Source organism: Lepisma saccharinum, chromosome 3 (assembly GCF_977018435.1).
Source record: "Lepisma saccharinum chromosome 3, izLepSacc3.1, whole genome shotgun sequence".
In the NCBI taxonomy this organism is placed as follows: domain Eukaryota; kingdom Metazoa; phylum Arthropoda; class Insecta; order Zygentoma; family Lepismatidae; genus Lepisma; species Lepisma saccharinum.
The window spans coordinates 35049342-35065246 of record NC_139231.1 but is presented as its reverse complement, the minus strand read 5'-3'; the positions used below and the strand labels follow the sequence as shown (position 1 = coordinate 35065246).

The 15905-nt window shown below is 40.4% G+C and overlaps 1 protein-coding gene across 1 annotated transcript in view; it reads right to left on the bottom strand.

Moving 5' to 3' along the window:
* The window catches only part of LOC145985512 (uncharacterized), a 37275-nt gene extending 21639 nt beyond the window's left edge, over nt 1-15636 (bottom strand). Inside the window, exon 1 of the mRNA XM_083119585.1 lies at nt 15574-15636. Within this exon, the coding sequence (XP_082975711.1) occupies nt 15574-15636 (63 nt within the window). The remainder of the gene's footprint in view (nt 1-15573) is intronic.
* Nucleotides 15637-15905: the final 269 nt, after the last annotated feature.

Genomic DNA, 15905 nt, shown 5'->3' with positions numbered 1-15905 from the left:
GAGAAGACAAAAGTTTATGAAGAGAGAAGTAACATGCATTTCCTGAATTAAGCCTACTTTTTATTTCCTCTTTAATATAATTTTCATTTGTTAATATTACTCGTAAGTATTTGAATTTGGAAACTGGTTCAAACGAGTTGTTATCAATAATTAGATTTTGATTATTACCTAACACTTGGTTTCGGCCTGTAAGCATATATTTAGTTTTCTCTTTGTTAACTTCCAAACCTATCTCTTTAGCAGTTTTGAAAAATATTTTAGCATTATTCTTAATTGTATTCACATCATCCCCCAGTAAGTCTACATCATCTGCATATGTTAACAACTGAGTCACACCATTTAATTTTAGTCCTTCTTTAGTTTCGTTTACCTTCCTAACAGCATATTCTAAGGCAAAATTAAAGAGCAATGGAGATAATGCATCTCCTTGTTTTAACCCATCATGAATTGTAAATTTGTCAGACATATTAATACCCACACGGATTTTACTTTCTGTTTCACTGGTGCATATTTTTATCATACTAACAAGCTTCTTAGGTATTCCAAACTCTACTAATATATTATATAATTTATCTCTTTTGACCGAATCATATGCTTTTTTGAAATCAATGAATAGCTGATGGACATTTTGATTATATTCCCACTTTTTTTCAAGTGTCTGTCTGATGTGAAAAATTTGATCTGTAGTTGATCTGTTGCGTTTAAATCCACATTGATAATCACCTATAATTTCATTAGCATATGGGGTTAGTCTTGTTAAAAGAATGTTAGATAATATTTTATATGTTGTTGAGAGTAGAGAAATTCCACGGTAATTATTGCAGTTCATTTTATCACCTTTTTTAAACACAGGGACAATCATGGATTCTTTCCACTGTTGAGGGATTTCTTCTTTATTCCATATTAAACAAATTAATTTATGAATTTGACATATTAATGAATTTCCACCATATTTAATTAACTCAGCTGGTATTAAATCAATGCCAGGTGCTTTGTAGTAGTAATGCACCGGCGTTGAGTCCGATAAATCAATTAATTGGAAAAGATCGATCAAAGATCAATTGATGATGTAGTTGTGTGGGCAAGCAAGGGGTATTGTTGTGAGCGATGGCGTCATAAAATGGGCGGGGCTTAATTTAGTACGGAGGATTCTGATTGGTTGTTGGGGAGAAGGAGAAGTATTCGGGTTTTTCCCGCCGGCGTCTGAAAACAGATGGCGTTGATGAGGCTTTTAAGTGGTGCGGTGAATGTTAAGTGCCTTTTCTTGGAAAATGGGGTTTGTCGAGTGTTGTTTCGAGGAAATGTTGTGAGAATTAATGGATGTGGTTTGGGTAATGGGTTTGGAATGGTAATTGCTTTTGCATTCCTGAAATTCTGAGAATTTGGGTACGTGTTTTTGTTGTCTGAAGACAGATGGCGTTGATGATTCTGAAATTCTGGGAAATTGGGTACGTGTTTCTGTTGTTTGAAGAGAGATGGCGTTGATGAGTCATTCCGCGGAAGGTGGTGTTTTTCTCGGGCGGCCGTTGAAGAGTTTGAAATTCCTGGAATTGGGTGTGGTCTGAAAAACATGTCCTAGCATGTTTTAGGTTTAACCTTCCAGGGCGACTGTTTGAAGTATGTTTAACGGAAAGCGTGACGTAGAAAAAAGAAGGCATAAATAGAAGGGATACAGGATAATAGTATCATGTGAGGATGGATGTGTGCGGTACAAGACTGTCTGATAATGGTGTGAATTTCTACGAGGTTAGCTACGAGGAGTTCTGGGAACTTGTTCGATCTTGCGGCGACCTGGACAACGATCCAACAGCCCTGCTTCAGGTGCTGAGTTATTTCCCGTTTATGTATGTAGCGATACCTGAATCTCCCTGGTGTGGATGTTACCTGTTCAACGGATTAGGAAAAGGAGTCCATCATCACTGCGAGACGTTGAAGGAGATAGAAGAGAGGAAAAGAAGAGCGGACGAGAGAACAGGATTTCCAGGTCACGGGTGTATGTGCGAACTACGTCGCAGGAAGGAAGAGGACAAGATCGGTGAAGCTTTAAAGCAAAGAGTGAAAGAGTGGCTTTCATTGCTGGCAGACAGAAATTCCTTGTGGTGTTCTGGCTGTGATCGTCCTTTGTTACGTAAATTAGAAGGACATCCCTGTTTCCCTGTGGTTCCTGCAGAAGGTTTCGGCGTCCGCAGACGTCTGTTCCCCGACGATCTTCAGGTTGTTCCTTTATCGCCGATACCTGGGACGCCGTCTCCTACAGTATCCGATTACTTTACCTTTTATGACGTATGAGAGTGTTTACTCACCACGTCTGCTGGACTCACGCCGAGCCGTATGTTATCAATTACGTATCAGTGAATTCGAGATACAGAACATACAGAAAGTGGCCTATAGGATTACGTCAGACTCCGGAAGAATTAGTGACTGCAGGATTTTACTATTCAGGCTTTAGCGACAGAGTATTATGTTTTCATTGTTCGTACGGACTTTGCGATTGGACATCCAAAGATTGCCCGATTCTAGGACATTACATGTTGGTACCCCAGTGTCCTTTTATACAGAGTGTTGCGGCGTTACATCGTAACTCCAAGAGCTGGAAGTATTGCGACAGTATAGAGACTCCTGAGAAAACGTGCGATAAACCTAGTGTGGATTCTGTGTGCAAAATATGTTTTCAGAATCCTAGCAGTGTTGTAATTCTCCCGTGTCGACATTTTGTTTCCTGCGGATCCTGTGCTTCCCAATTGGACAAGTGCGCCGTATGCCGGGGTAGCATTGAAGATACGTTGACAGTTTTCACCTGATGCCCAAAATGGATGTCTGTTTTTTGGACGTTCAAGGTCTTCGAGGAGCAGGAGGAGAATTTGTGTGGAAAGAAGTCGGAATTTTAAAATTTCCTTTTGACAATGCATTTGACTGTTTAGTGAAATCTCCATATGGTTTACGCTTCTTGAGTGAAAAGTATCGCCGAGTGAATTACTGGCTCCGTACCAACAAACACGGTCTGAACTGGGGAGATGGATGGCTACCGTATGAGAAATTAGGAGATTTGTTATATGTTGTGCTTGTGAATCAAACAGTGTACGTCAAAGTTACGGAGAAAGTGAAATGGTTTGAAAAATTACTTGGAGAAAAAGGTATGGGTAAAATATCCGTACGTAACATCGAAGAACTTGAATGTCCAAAATTGAATAGTGTGAAAAACACTTCAGGAAGATGCAAAGAACATAGCAAATGTAAAAATGTAAAAAAAATCTGTGCAGTTGAAAATGTCTGGAAGATGTACAGTTTCTATTGTAATAAGTACAAGAAATAAAAGAGTTTTTTAAAATATACAAATGTTTTATTTACAATCGATAATATGGATATAGGTTTACAATACATAGAATAACACAAATGTTGTATTTACAATTGAATATGAAAGGTTTACAATACCTGAAGGGTTATATTACAATACATAAAATAACAATACACAGAAAGAACAATGGTTCGTTTACAACATCAGATTCATGAAAATAACAGAACTTATTTACAATGTCAAGGTCTGTCCAAGTTTGTTCTCAAGATATATTTCAATCATCAGTTCGTTGTACCAAAGAATATAAAAATAGTTCACTAAATTGGGCACTTCTTTTTTTCTGAAACCATATTGTTCTTGATACAATATACAAAAGCCTCCATTTCGGGTTGCAATTTATGATAACGTTCGTTCTTTAATTTCTGCAGAGGCCAAAAAAGGTTACACAAAAATAAGTGTAGTTCAGAGGCTGTGAAAATAAAAGCATCGGATGAATGATGCTGATACATCGAGATACAACGTTTCCCGAAAAAATTTACACCACTGACGGTGATATTTCCCGTAACCAAGTAATTGAATCGACGACCTGTTTCGACGTAATTCAGTAAGTCAGATTTCAAAGCCCACAGTTCTCTAATCTGCTTAGAATCGATGCGTACGGGTGATCTCCCCTGTTGCGAAAACTCCCACACCAAATTGAAAGGGGATTGCTTTTCGAATTCTATTGCTACGAACTTGTTTTTTCCTTGTTCAGAAAATATGTGTTAGCAAGATAGAGATCTAAACATGCCTCTACGTTGTGTAGTACAGGACATTCGATTGTATCTGGGGAAAAGCCGATCTCCCTACGCCGTTTCATGAAATCACAGTCTGTAGTCACATCTATTCCCACGTCCATCGGTTCGTTCTTGATAGGGACAGTTTCGATTTTGAGGGGTTGCACACGTTTGCGAGTTTTACGTTTGGAAGCACCATCCTGATGGGTCATGCGTTTCACTAGTTTGTCGTGTTTTTCCATTGTCGAATCCCTAGCAGGCTCCATGATGTTTTCACTGGAGCTGTCTCGACGGCACTGAGAGAAAGATACAGCAGCACACATTTATATAGCTTTTTTCGTAACACGACACCGGATCGCGTGGATAGAGCAACACGATTGATCCCCTCTCGGGCACTTGCAATGGGGTAAACATTTGAAGATCTGACGAAAACGGTGTAGGATATATCCATCTTTACTGACACCGGGCGGAAATGCTTGAATGAAGTCCTTGGTCGTAACATGGCGTGCTTTGTAATAAGCATACACGCAACAGTAATGTCCGCACGTCGTGGCCAACACCCCCTGTAAGGGAATGTTGTTGTAAGTCCAGACCGAGGAATGACGGTTCAGCAAAGTTGCGAATTCTGGATAGAAAGGATGAAATCCGTATGAATCGAAATATTCAGCCATATTGTTTTTGCCAAAATAGAAGGCCACCCAGTGTGTACCCTGGAAGTTGGAAGTGTCAGTGTTTGCGATTATCAAGGCAGGGGTAGGAAACGTCCGAGGTAAAAGATCTCTCGAGTAAACACCGTAGAAAATGTTCTTGGTGGAACAGTTTCGAGATAGAATCTCCTTGATCTGCGACGTGTTCATGCTGCCTATGTTTTCGAAAACGTAAAATGAGAGTACAGCGTTCTGTTATTTCTATACTCTCAAGATGATATTCTTCTAATATTTGGGGGGACGGTTGCGTGTCAACAGGTTTGGCAGACAGTACTTCCAAAGAATCACTATTATAAATATCATCACAGGTTATCAGTTCGATGAGTTTTCCCATCTCACGTTACATATGTTTTCATATGTTTATAATAATATTTCTGTCTTTGGTCATTTCTATGCTCCCAGGGCTGCTGTCAAGTAGTTCGGGAAACGATTGTATGTTCACAGGTTTTGAAGTTGTCACTTTCGAAGAAACACTACTATGCTTAATAGTACGGGTTATCACTTTGGTAGGTTTTTCCATCACAGGTAGTATAATGTCTACATCAGAACTGTCTCGATAACACTGCGAGCCAGAAACACGAGCACACATATTTATAGACAAGTCGGTCTCACTGATGGAGGATAACACTTCTGTCTTTTGTTATATCTACTGCACATTCGAATTCAGCATACAGAAGGCATGTTATATTTTCCGACAGCTGGGGAGAAAATTGCATCTCGGCTCCGATGATACCTTGTTCCTGGAGACTGGTGTGCGTGTCGTTTCCTGAAGAGTCAGGCGTTATGTCGAAAATCAGGAAAAAGGATCCGTTCTCGAACATTTTCCTTGTGATCTGGTGTCCGTAATTGGCGTGGTGAATGCCTGTACCGGAACATAGAGTTTGATAGGCACGTGTTATCAATCCGCCGTTCCCTCCTGTGGTGACCCGCAAGGGTTCGTAAGGTACGAGTTCTCCATTTTTCACAAGATGGAAAGAAGATAGATTGAAACTTCTAAAGTCGAACGGATTTTTCTTACTGTCTCCGAGAAAGCTGGCGGTGGATACCATAGCAAAAAGAACAACATTCGGAAAAGGACCTTGAAAAGCATTATCGATCGAAATCTGCTGCGTTCCGGCAACGTAAGAATAAGCTTTGATGACGCTTCTGGTGAACGGATAATGGGCAGGAGCGTAAGAGAGTGCTCTGTCTATGACCAAACTGGTGGTAGGAGTAGGAATGGCGTGATTTATTTCGAGAACAGCCTTTAAAATTTTTATTCTGGTGGTTGGTGAAGTCTGATCTCCCCAGATGTAAAAAGCATCACGTGACCTGGCTAGATCGATACGTACTTCAACGCCGTTGATCAGGTATTTAGGCTGGTGGAAAAAATCAATGTGCAGTTTTCCCATAAGTTCGACTACGGCAGACACTTCCGTAGGATTTCCGGTTGTCGGAACGTGCTGGAAAAAGTCTTTTCTGGCGGTAAAACCTTTGTTGTCGGCGGTGATTTCATGTTGATGTCCAGGTGTGTCCAAGTACCACAAGGCATTTGTGAGATGCGTGTTCGCAGCATCGCTGCCGTAATTGATTTCTGCTTCGAAGATTGATTTATATGCGTAATTGTTATCGGCAACTGTTACAGCGATACCGTTGAGAGCCACTGTAACTTGTGAAAAAAGTGAATGGAGAGGATAATTTACGACCCCGCAGTTTTTTGTGAGGGCGTTGGAAGGTTCGGAAGCGCTCATGGGAGACCCATCTTGATTGACCATCTGCGTTAACAGACGAAGATAGGCAGATGAAAGATCTAGAAAATCTGTTCCTGCCGGCGGAATGGCAAACTGAAGTATGTTCTGATTATCGATGGAAGCGATAGGCTTGTACGCGACCGTGTAAGTTTTTTCGACATTTTGCTGAATAGGTTTTTTACTGAAAAGATCGAACTGCGAGATCATGCAAGTGTTATTCTCCATCATTATCCAAAAATATCTTTTCCTGCCGCCTTCTGTTTAATTTTCCTTTTGCGTGTTGTCCTAGATTTTGTGGATGTTTTTCTCCGCTTTTTGGATGCGCTTTTTTTACGGATCGTAGATGTTCTAATACGGGTGGCTGAACGTTTTAACATCGACTGAGCAATTTTTGTTGCAGGTTTTGTTCTTATACCGGAACCTACCAGAGAGTCGATTTTCCGTTGTGCTTTACTTTGAAGATTTTGACCCGCTTCACGTACACGTTGACGAACAATAGTTCTCGGAGTTTGCTGGCTTGTTGCAGTGTCGGTGATAATGTTAGCGCCTGTTTTCAAAGCTTCTTTTCCGATTGCTTTTGCACCACTCCAGAGTAGAGGTTTCACCATTCTAAAGAGTCCTGCAAAGAGAGACCCCAATCCTCTCCCTTTTTGAATTCTAGTTGAACGATATATGGGTCCAATTCCCCCACGGATCTGATTACTGTAATATTCGGTCTGCGAATTCATGGTGATTCATCAGCTTTTCGACATAGACTGAGCAAAATGATTCCTTACTGTTTTTTAAAAGGACTTTGCTTTCCTACGAAAATGTAAAACAGCTATTGTAGGTACGGAGCCGTTTCTCAAAGGCAGGAGATCTCCTTTTCTATCGTACATCGCAATTTCTATTGTTTCGAAAGAACCTTTATCCAGAGAAACGTAATGAATCGGATTAAATGTATGATGGGCTACGGGTACTGTGCAAGATGATTCTGTTTCCGAATACTGTTTTCGGGCAAGACGTAAAAGACGTAGCATTTCTCCTCCGACCAATTGCTGTTTCACGAGATCGGAATAAATGAATATGTAGGGGTTTTTATCCACGACGTTATTGGACACTGCGTGCGTAGAATAAATAGATTTCAATACGTCATATCGAAATTTAGCGTAGTCATCAGTTTCGTCTATGGGTGTAACAGTATTTGTTGGAACACCTTCCGATTCAGGATCGGGAACCCCTATCACGGACAGATGTTTGTTCACAGCCTCTTTAAAGAAAAATCTGAGATGAGTAGGAACAACGGCATTAGCAGGGTTTGTTTTCAGGAACTGAATGAACTCCTCTACTGTATATGTTGCTGCAGGAAAATAAAATGGCTGCTCGTTAATATAAAGTGTATTATCCGTAGAAACAGAAGATCCCGACGCGTCCCATTGCGCTTCCAACAGAAAATGCCAGAATTGCTTAAGAACGTTTCTCCGTATTTCCAGGTCGTTGGGGAGGGATTCTTCGATGGTAGAGATCAGGTCCTCAGCATTTGCATACGTCCGAACAGGAAAGGTTACCGTTCCGTAATCTCTTTCCAAAACATTGTCGTATAGAGTTGAATAATGCAGTTCTGCTAATCCGACTTCCCACAATTCTGGAGACAGATCGATCCGTTTTGCAAGTTTTACGTTGAAATGGGTCAGCGTGTTGTTCGGAAAATAATTCTCCGATGCAGATGACGGAAGGTAAACATAGAAATTATTGTCCATTCTCGCCGAACACAAAGAATTCACTGGATCGTGGTGACGATATATTTTGATATAAATATGTTTTGAAAATTATTTTTCTGATAACTGTTTTACGGAAGATGCCTTGATCCACGAATCGAAACTAGGTGGATATCCGAGCCAGCGAACCAGGTATTCCAAATTTTTACCTTTTCGCCGGCTGTTCAAAATCTTATCAATTTTATACTCTTCGTCAGGATCCGAATAAACTTTTTGCAGTTCATGTTTGTAAAATGTGCCTTTTACAGGTTCTTCATTTAAATCGTCTAATATGTATACAGGTACAGGTGATCGCTGAACAAGGGAGTGGATTTTGAAAAGTTCTCGTGACCACGATTGTTCGTATCCCTTCTCAAAATGTCCTTTGACGACAGAGATTCGTACGAAATCACCAACATTCAGATCTGAAGACGGTTGTGAAATATGTTTGTCAGGTTTGTTGAGACGTTTCCACACGATGTAAACGTTAGACTCGTTCACATCTCGAGGCGCCATTCCTATGGAACTGTGGATAGTTGTATTGTAACCTTCGAGAAGTTGCGGTAAAATGTCTACGTAACGTCTTGTTTGTTTCGATGTGAAATATTTCCACATTCGTTCTTTCAATGTTCTGTTGAAACGTTCCACTACACTTGCTTTCACAGGATAATTTGAAGCGATCGAAAAATTTACATTTTCATTTTTTAAAAACTTCTGGAATGTAGAATTTGTGAACTCCGTTCCTTGGTCGGTCTGTAGTGTGACAGGTTTTCGTCTGCTTTGTCCGAAAATATTTTTGAAAGCTTCGGTTACCGAATTGCTTGTTTTATTTCTTAGTGGTAATGCAAAGGCATATTTTGAGAATACATCGATCACTGTCAGAAGATATCTGTATCCATCGTTATGTTTTTGTATCGATGTCATGTCGTTGAGATCAGCTTCCCAAAGCATGTCTATGTTCCACACATTGTAATGATTTCGGGGAAACCTTTTCCTTGCAGGTTTGTGGAGAGTGTACGTTTCCTGGTGCATCAACCATTTTTTCACCGTATTGCGGGATATATTTTTATCCCGTACCGCGTTCCATAAACGATCTACAGATGAGAATGAAGCACGGTGTCGGGGATCGTAATATATTTTGGTGAGGATTTTATCGTGTTTTAACTTAGGGACTCCCATGACTGATCTCTCTGTCTACGGCTTTTTCTCAGAGGAACCAGCTTGTATGCGTCAGGTGTTCTCAGAAACGGTGTAGTTTTTCTGGAAACACGGACAGCCGCTTTCTTCTTCTTTTTCTGTTTCTGTCGATGAGACGGTCCAGGGCTTTCCGTTGACGACGCTGAGAAGTTCAACGTCTTCGGATCAGGAAGTGTTTTTTTCCTGACGTTCGTCTATCAAATGTTGAGCCGTAGATTGGTACTCATCGATGATATTTTGTAACTGATGGCGTGTATTACGAGGTAACGTCTCTGCTAGGTTCGGAGGAAAATACGTCGATCCTGGCGAAATAGTAGAAGAACCGTCGTTATCTTGAACAATAGGAATTTGTAATGGTTCTTTGGATTTTCGACTCAGCCATAAATACTCGTCCAGTTCCTTTCTGTAAAGACGCCATTTCTGATCGTCTGATATATTTTTCATTTTCAGAATATCATTCATTTTTTTATCCAGAACGGATAATTTCTGAGTTACAGACGAGTAGGAACCACGAATACGTGCTAGCTGTTCCGGTGAAAGAACGATCATCTTTTTCTAGGAAGATGTCATTTCTCAATGAGGAATGAGAGTACCGAGAAGACCCGATAACAAAGAACCTAGAAGTAAGGGTAGAAATCCACCTTTTTGCACAAGAAGTTTTCTTCGTTTTTCGATGTTCACTTTCGGTTTCACGAGATTGCGTAAGACCGACTTGTAAAGTGTCAGACGACGTTTTGTGGACGGTTTAATTTTCACGTTTCCTTTTAAAACGTTCAGGCAGCATTCGCTGATGAAACGAATTGTCTTTTTCGGAGCACTTTTCAATAATGTTTTACGGATTTTGGTCGGTGAATTTTTCAACACGTGCAAGAAAGGTGAATGTTTCTTGAAAGAAGACGAACGTCTATTCCTGTTAGAACGTGATTTGGTACGTGTCTTCCTCGTTCTCCTCATCTCGATGTTTTAAACATTCCTGAGGAAGATATGCAGTTGAGTAATTCTGGTTAAAAATGTCTGTCTGATAACGTAAAGGATCCGGTGTTGACTGTGAAAGATCAATATGCAAATAACTGAAAGGTTGAGTGGTAGCATCTATATATACTTTTTCGAGTTTCTTCATGCGGTGAGGATGAAGTTGTCGTGCAAACACAGTGAATTGGTTCATATCTCGCGGATTTTTAAAAATAACAAAATGCTTCACGTTCAGCGAAATGTCTCTGCAATTTTTCCCTTGATGAAAAAGATTCTGTGTTATGAACACCACCGAAATGTTTTTGTGATGACTGAATTTTGTGAAAAGGTCGGCGACTTTTTCTCCTTGAGCAACCATCATAAGATCATCCAGGATTATGAGAGTAGGGTTTTTTCCGTTCCACGTCTGCCAATCGACGATCCCTTTATGATATTGTACATCTCGAAGATTTTGCGGAATACTGTTTTCCTGATCGTAACACCATACGATTTTCTTGACGGGTCCTTCGACAAGATGAACGATCGAGTCGACCATATTTGTCACAAAAGTAGTTTTTCCACTTCCTGATGCTCCGCAGACCATCATGGTGAAAGGATGGGAAAGTTTAGGAAACATGTTTTATACTGGAGATTTGTAGAAAAATGAAGATCTGGCACATTGTAAACACATTTTATACACTGACTGTCCGAGGAAGGGTTCAAAATCTGGACCGCTACAGACATATTTTAGTCAGCACAGTATCCGAAGGGATACGATAAATGTTCATCGTCGAAACGTCGTTTCAACAGTACCGGCTGAAACAGCTTTTTTCATATGTACTGATTACTTGGAACTGTTTTGTTCTTCTGATCCTGAAAATATTTTCGACCATAACTTCAGGTTGCTCATTGTTTATCATGTCGCACATGGTATCAAAATTGACCAATTCCGATGTGGAGGTATTCAATGTGATTCCTTTCACTTTACAGATATATTGCGGTTCGGAGAACGGTTTTGTTATTTTCATGCTGTAACTTTTCGGTCCCGTTGAAACAAACTGTTCACAAACTGCATCGGGTCCGAAATCTGCCAATTCATCGGTGAGTTCTCCTAGTGCGTCACCTGTCTGGGGATGATATTCCATTTCAGGACTATCTACGTAAATTACAGAATCTGTATCACAATAACATATCCTGTCATTCAATTTTTCGAGAAGTTCATACAGTTTCAGACGAGCATGGCATGTTGTGAAGGCTCCGATAGGAACATTTACTTTCCTGTTCAGACTGACAGCCTCTTCAACATATTTCCAGTTCACTAAAACGGTGTCCTGATTGATGAATACGACTCCTCCAATCATTATATTTGGATCAGTCATTTTATCGAGAAAATCTTTCGATTCCTTGATGATGGTCGTCTGGGAAAGGTTGTCCCGTTGACAGAACTTGCCCCATAAAGAATTAAGGCAAAGTTTAGCCAGAGTACGTTTACCAGGATTGACTTCGATACTGTTTTCTTCCAATAGAATACCCTCCTTATCGAAATATTTCTGTATGTACTTCTTCTTATCCTCGTCGTTCTGACACCATGAAGGCCAACCGCTCGCTTCCTGTTTTATTTTCAAGAAGGTGTTGACATAACCAGCAAAAAGTCCTCCAGTTTTTGTGACAGGGTTGTACATCGATGTTTCATACTTCCACACTTCCGTAACCGACAACACTTTGTAGCCTAAACTACAAGCCTTACGCACCTCGGCGATGACCCAAGTCCCCGAAAGTGCGCGTTGTTCATCGGAATGGCTGCATGTACCTTCACATTTTAATCTGATAGCACATTCGTTACACAAGACAAACATCAGTTTTCCATGCATTTTTGTAGGTAAAACAGGATGTAAAAGGGCTTTTGGTGGCAGAACAGTACATTTTATGAGCCCCTCCATGTTCAAAACCTCATTTACCGAAGGAATAGAAGTTCCTAGAAATATGGTAGGATGTCCGACAGGATAGGCACAGTATTTGTTCACATAACGGTACAAACTTGTAAAATCATAGTACTGTAATTTTTCATTTTCCTTGATTTTGTAATACGTCCTGACTGTTCAACTCTTCCTCCATATAAGGCGTCTCGTGGATTTAAAGGAATGCAGCAAACGATAGGATGTGTCGATAGATGTCTATCGAGTTCAGGATCTGCTTGCAATATTTTTTTTGAAATCGCATTCCCACATTGTGACGACACGGTATCCTTCAGAACGCAATGCCTCAAGTTTACGGCATGTTGTCTCGTATCTAAAGGCTGCTGTGTTCAACATGTCGTTATATCTCTGACTGTTACTATCCTGATCTGTTTCTTCTTCTTCGTCGTCTTTCGGATACATATCTCTGTTAATTGATATGCAGCGTTGACAACCATGCCAGTAGCATCCAAGCGCCTCGTACACTGTCTGCGTCTCCTCGTGATAGCCGTCCACTTTGTAACGTCCTCCTATGACATATTTTTCACGAGTACGTCCACCGTGAAGAAGTATTACATGATTCTGTTCTTCAACATAGGTTAACCATTTCAATGCGAACTTGGACATCTGATCTGCATGATGGTAACCTCCTTTAGGGATTATTCCAATAGTGTTAGACGGCATAAATTTATGTCTGTAAATTAATGAACAGGCAGATGCTATTGTGATGCAGTCCCTGAAAATGTCTATTTTGCATATGTCTAGAAAATTCTGTCTCAACTTTAGACATCCTTGTCTCAACAGGGTCACATCCTTGATGCAATATTGGAGAAGTTCGTTTTTGTTGTTAAAAGGTATATTTCTTTCACATTCATTGTTGTACCAGAACATGAAACGGTGTTGATCTTCAACCGTTTTCATATATTCATATCCGTATGCAGAAGGAGGAGGTGGCGGTCCTATGTAATTTCTATTCTTGTAAGTGTTCCACAAATGCGGATAATATCCTTTCTGCACAGGTAAACCAAACAGTTTTGAAAATTCTGCAAGATTTGACTGAACATAGTTGAGACTGTCCACAAAATGGAGATTTTGGTATGTCATGCAGACAATTTTGGTTCCATCTAAGATAACACGAGGTTTCATTTCTCTTTCAAGCATTCTCCGTAATAGAAATGTACAATCGTAACCTCGTGCATTGTGTGCACAGATGGTTATATTGGTAAACTTATGTTGCAATTCGAGATACGACAGAAATGTATCTACAGGGTCATCCCAGAATATAAACTGCCTTGTTCCACAAACAGAACACGAAGCTGTTAAATCCTCTCCTTTGTGACATGCGTGACAGGCTGTCTGCACCACGATAAGATTCGGAACATGAAGAAAAGTTTTTTCTTTGTTAGAAAAAGGAATATCAGTGTAGCATTCGAAATCGTAAAACACAAATAGAAATTTTGAGTACTGTTTAGGTTTCGGTATAGGCATGTAGCAGAAATGATTTACAGGTTTCACACAATTACACACAGTACAATATTTCATGTTGCATCTATGTACTTTTTCATATCTATTGTTTGTGAGAATAATTCTGAAACATCGGGGACACTGTTGGATTTCGCTACAGACAGTACCGTTTCGGAATGGTGTAGAAACATGATTTGTGAAACACTGTTCATTTCTGAAATTTCGGTGACATGTCTGACATGTTCTACGGACACCCGGTTCAGGTACACACGGTGGAGTTGCACGGCACATACAACATAATTGCTTACACATGTGACTATGAGGTTTACCGAATATGAGCTGGTTACACCCATGACATTCTTGGCTTGCTGCAAATGCTCCAACACGGTTCACTATCACATCATAATGTTGTCTGGCATTATCATACAGAAGGTATATAAATTTTGAAACATGTTCAACCTGTCCTTCAAACAGAACATCTTTAGCATCACGAAGATTGTTGTATACAATAATTTTATGATCTGTGAGAACTTGCTGAAATTTTCTCAGTTCAGGAATTCCGCTTCCGGCACACGCATTGTCTGTCAGATCTACATCTGCTTTCCGCATAAGTTCGAAAACAGGTTTAAGAAGATTTCTATTTTTTCGATACTGTGAATAGGACGGATCATTATCAGCATAGGCTTTTCCTATTACCAAAGCTTCAGCTAAACAGAGTGGTTTTTTCCTATTCGGCACACCGACGATACTCCTTTTTTGCGTGCTTAACATGTAATTAGGTAAACAATATGTTCGTTTACCTCCACCACCTCCGACAGGTATATTGACATGGTCGGCTCGCAAAATTAACCGATCTGTAGCCGTGAATGTTTTCGCACTCTGCAATATTTTATACATAATGTTCCACACCATATCACTGTGTAACTGGTCGCTTCTGTGCCACCCGACATAAATATCTTTCACGGTTGGGTCAGATATGTTAGAGAGAGTTAAACCTATCTTGTCTTCATCCTTAGTGTCTTTCTTAACATAGGTGAGAAGATTTTCAACACCTTCACGGATCCATGTGTGAGGATCGACATTTTCTGGAGGGAGCGAGAAACTGAATTCCACACGACGTCCTTTGGAACGGAATTTGGGATATTCACGTTCTTGAATGTTATGTAATATTATGTTCCCTATTTGTTCACGAGGCACTGTATCACGTTTTCTTTTCTTACCTCTTCTATCTGATACAGAAGCACTTTGGGATGACGGTTCTGCTGAGGGTAAGGGATCCGGTCTCCATGACGGTCCTGGTAAAGGTTCCGGGTTTGATCCGGATGCGGTGTTTCTGGAAGTTCCTGGTGATGTGACGGCTATCTGCTTCTCCTCGGCAACTCTGGATACAGGATCGGGTGTCGATGACGGGCCTGGTGACTCTTCGGAAGTATCTCTCCATCCTTCTCCGGTAAGATTGGGTACGAATGATGTCACGGTCTGTAGTAGACGGTCATACTCCTCTACTAGGGAGATACTTTCTCCCGCGATGATTTTTTGCGCGATGATAATCAACACTTCCCGCAACTGTCCATGTGTTGTGTAATATCCATCACGATAACGTACTAACAGATCGTCAGCGGATAACTGTACATCCATGATCGTACAATGACTGTTTCACGAACACTGTGTTGTGGAGAGAACGCTTTTCTTTATATACGCAAGCATGACAAAGCAGTTATTTCCGTTCCTAACGGTTCTGCTGGCTGATCTGTAAACTCACCGGAAATCTGTAACAGTTCTCTGGTAACCGTCTTCGCCTTTTCTGGCTGATATGAATGCTCATGTTAAATTCTCGGAAAAAGCTAACTGTCTTCACCAGATGTTTTCCTGGCTGATATCAAACCCATGTAAAATTCTCGGAAATAGCTAACTATCCTCACCAGATGTTTTCCTGACTGCTATGAAACCATCTAAAATTCTCGGAACTACTTAACACTCTTTTCCAACCGAGCCTAATTGGACTAGAGTGAAGGCAATTGTAGATTCGGAATATGTACGTCAACACCTTTAAATAGAGTATATGGACGGAGGTCTACGGTCAAAATAACAAAA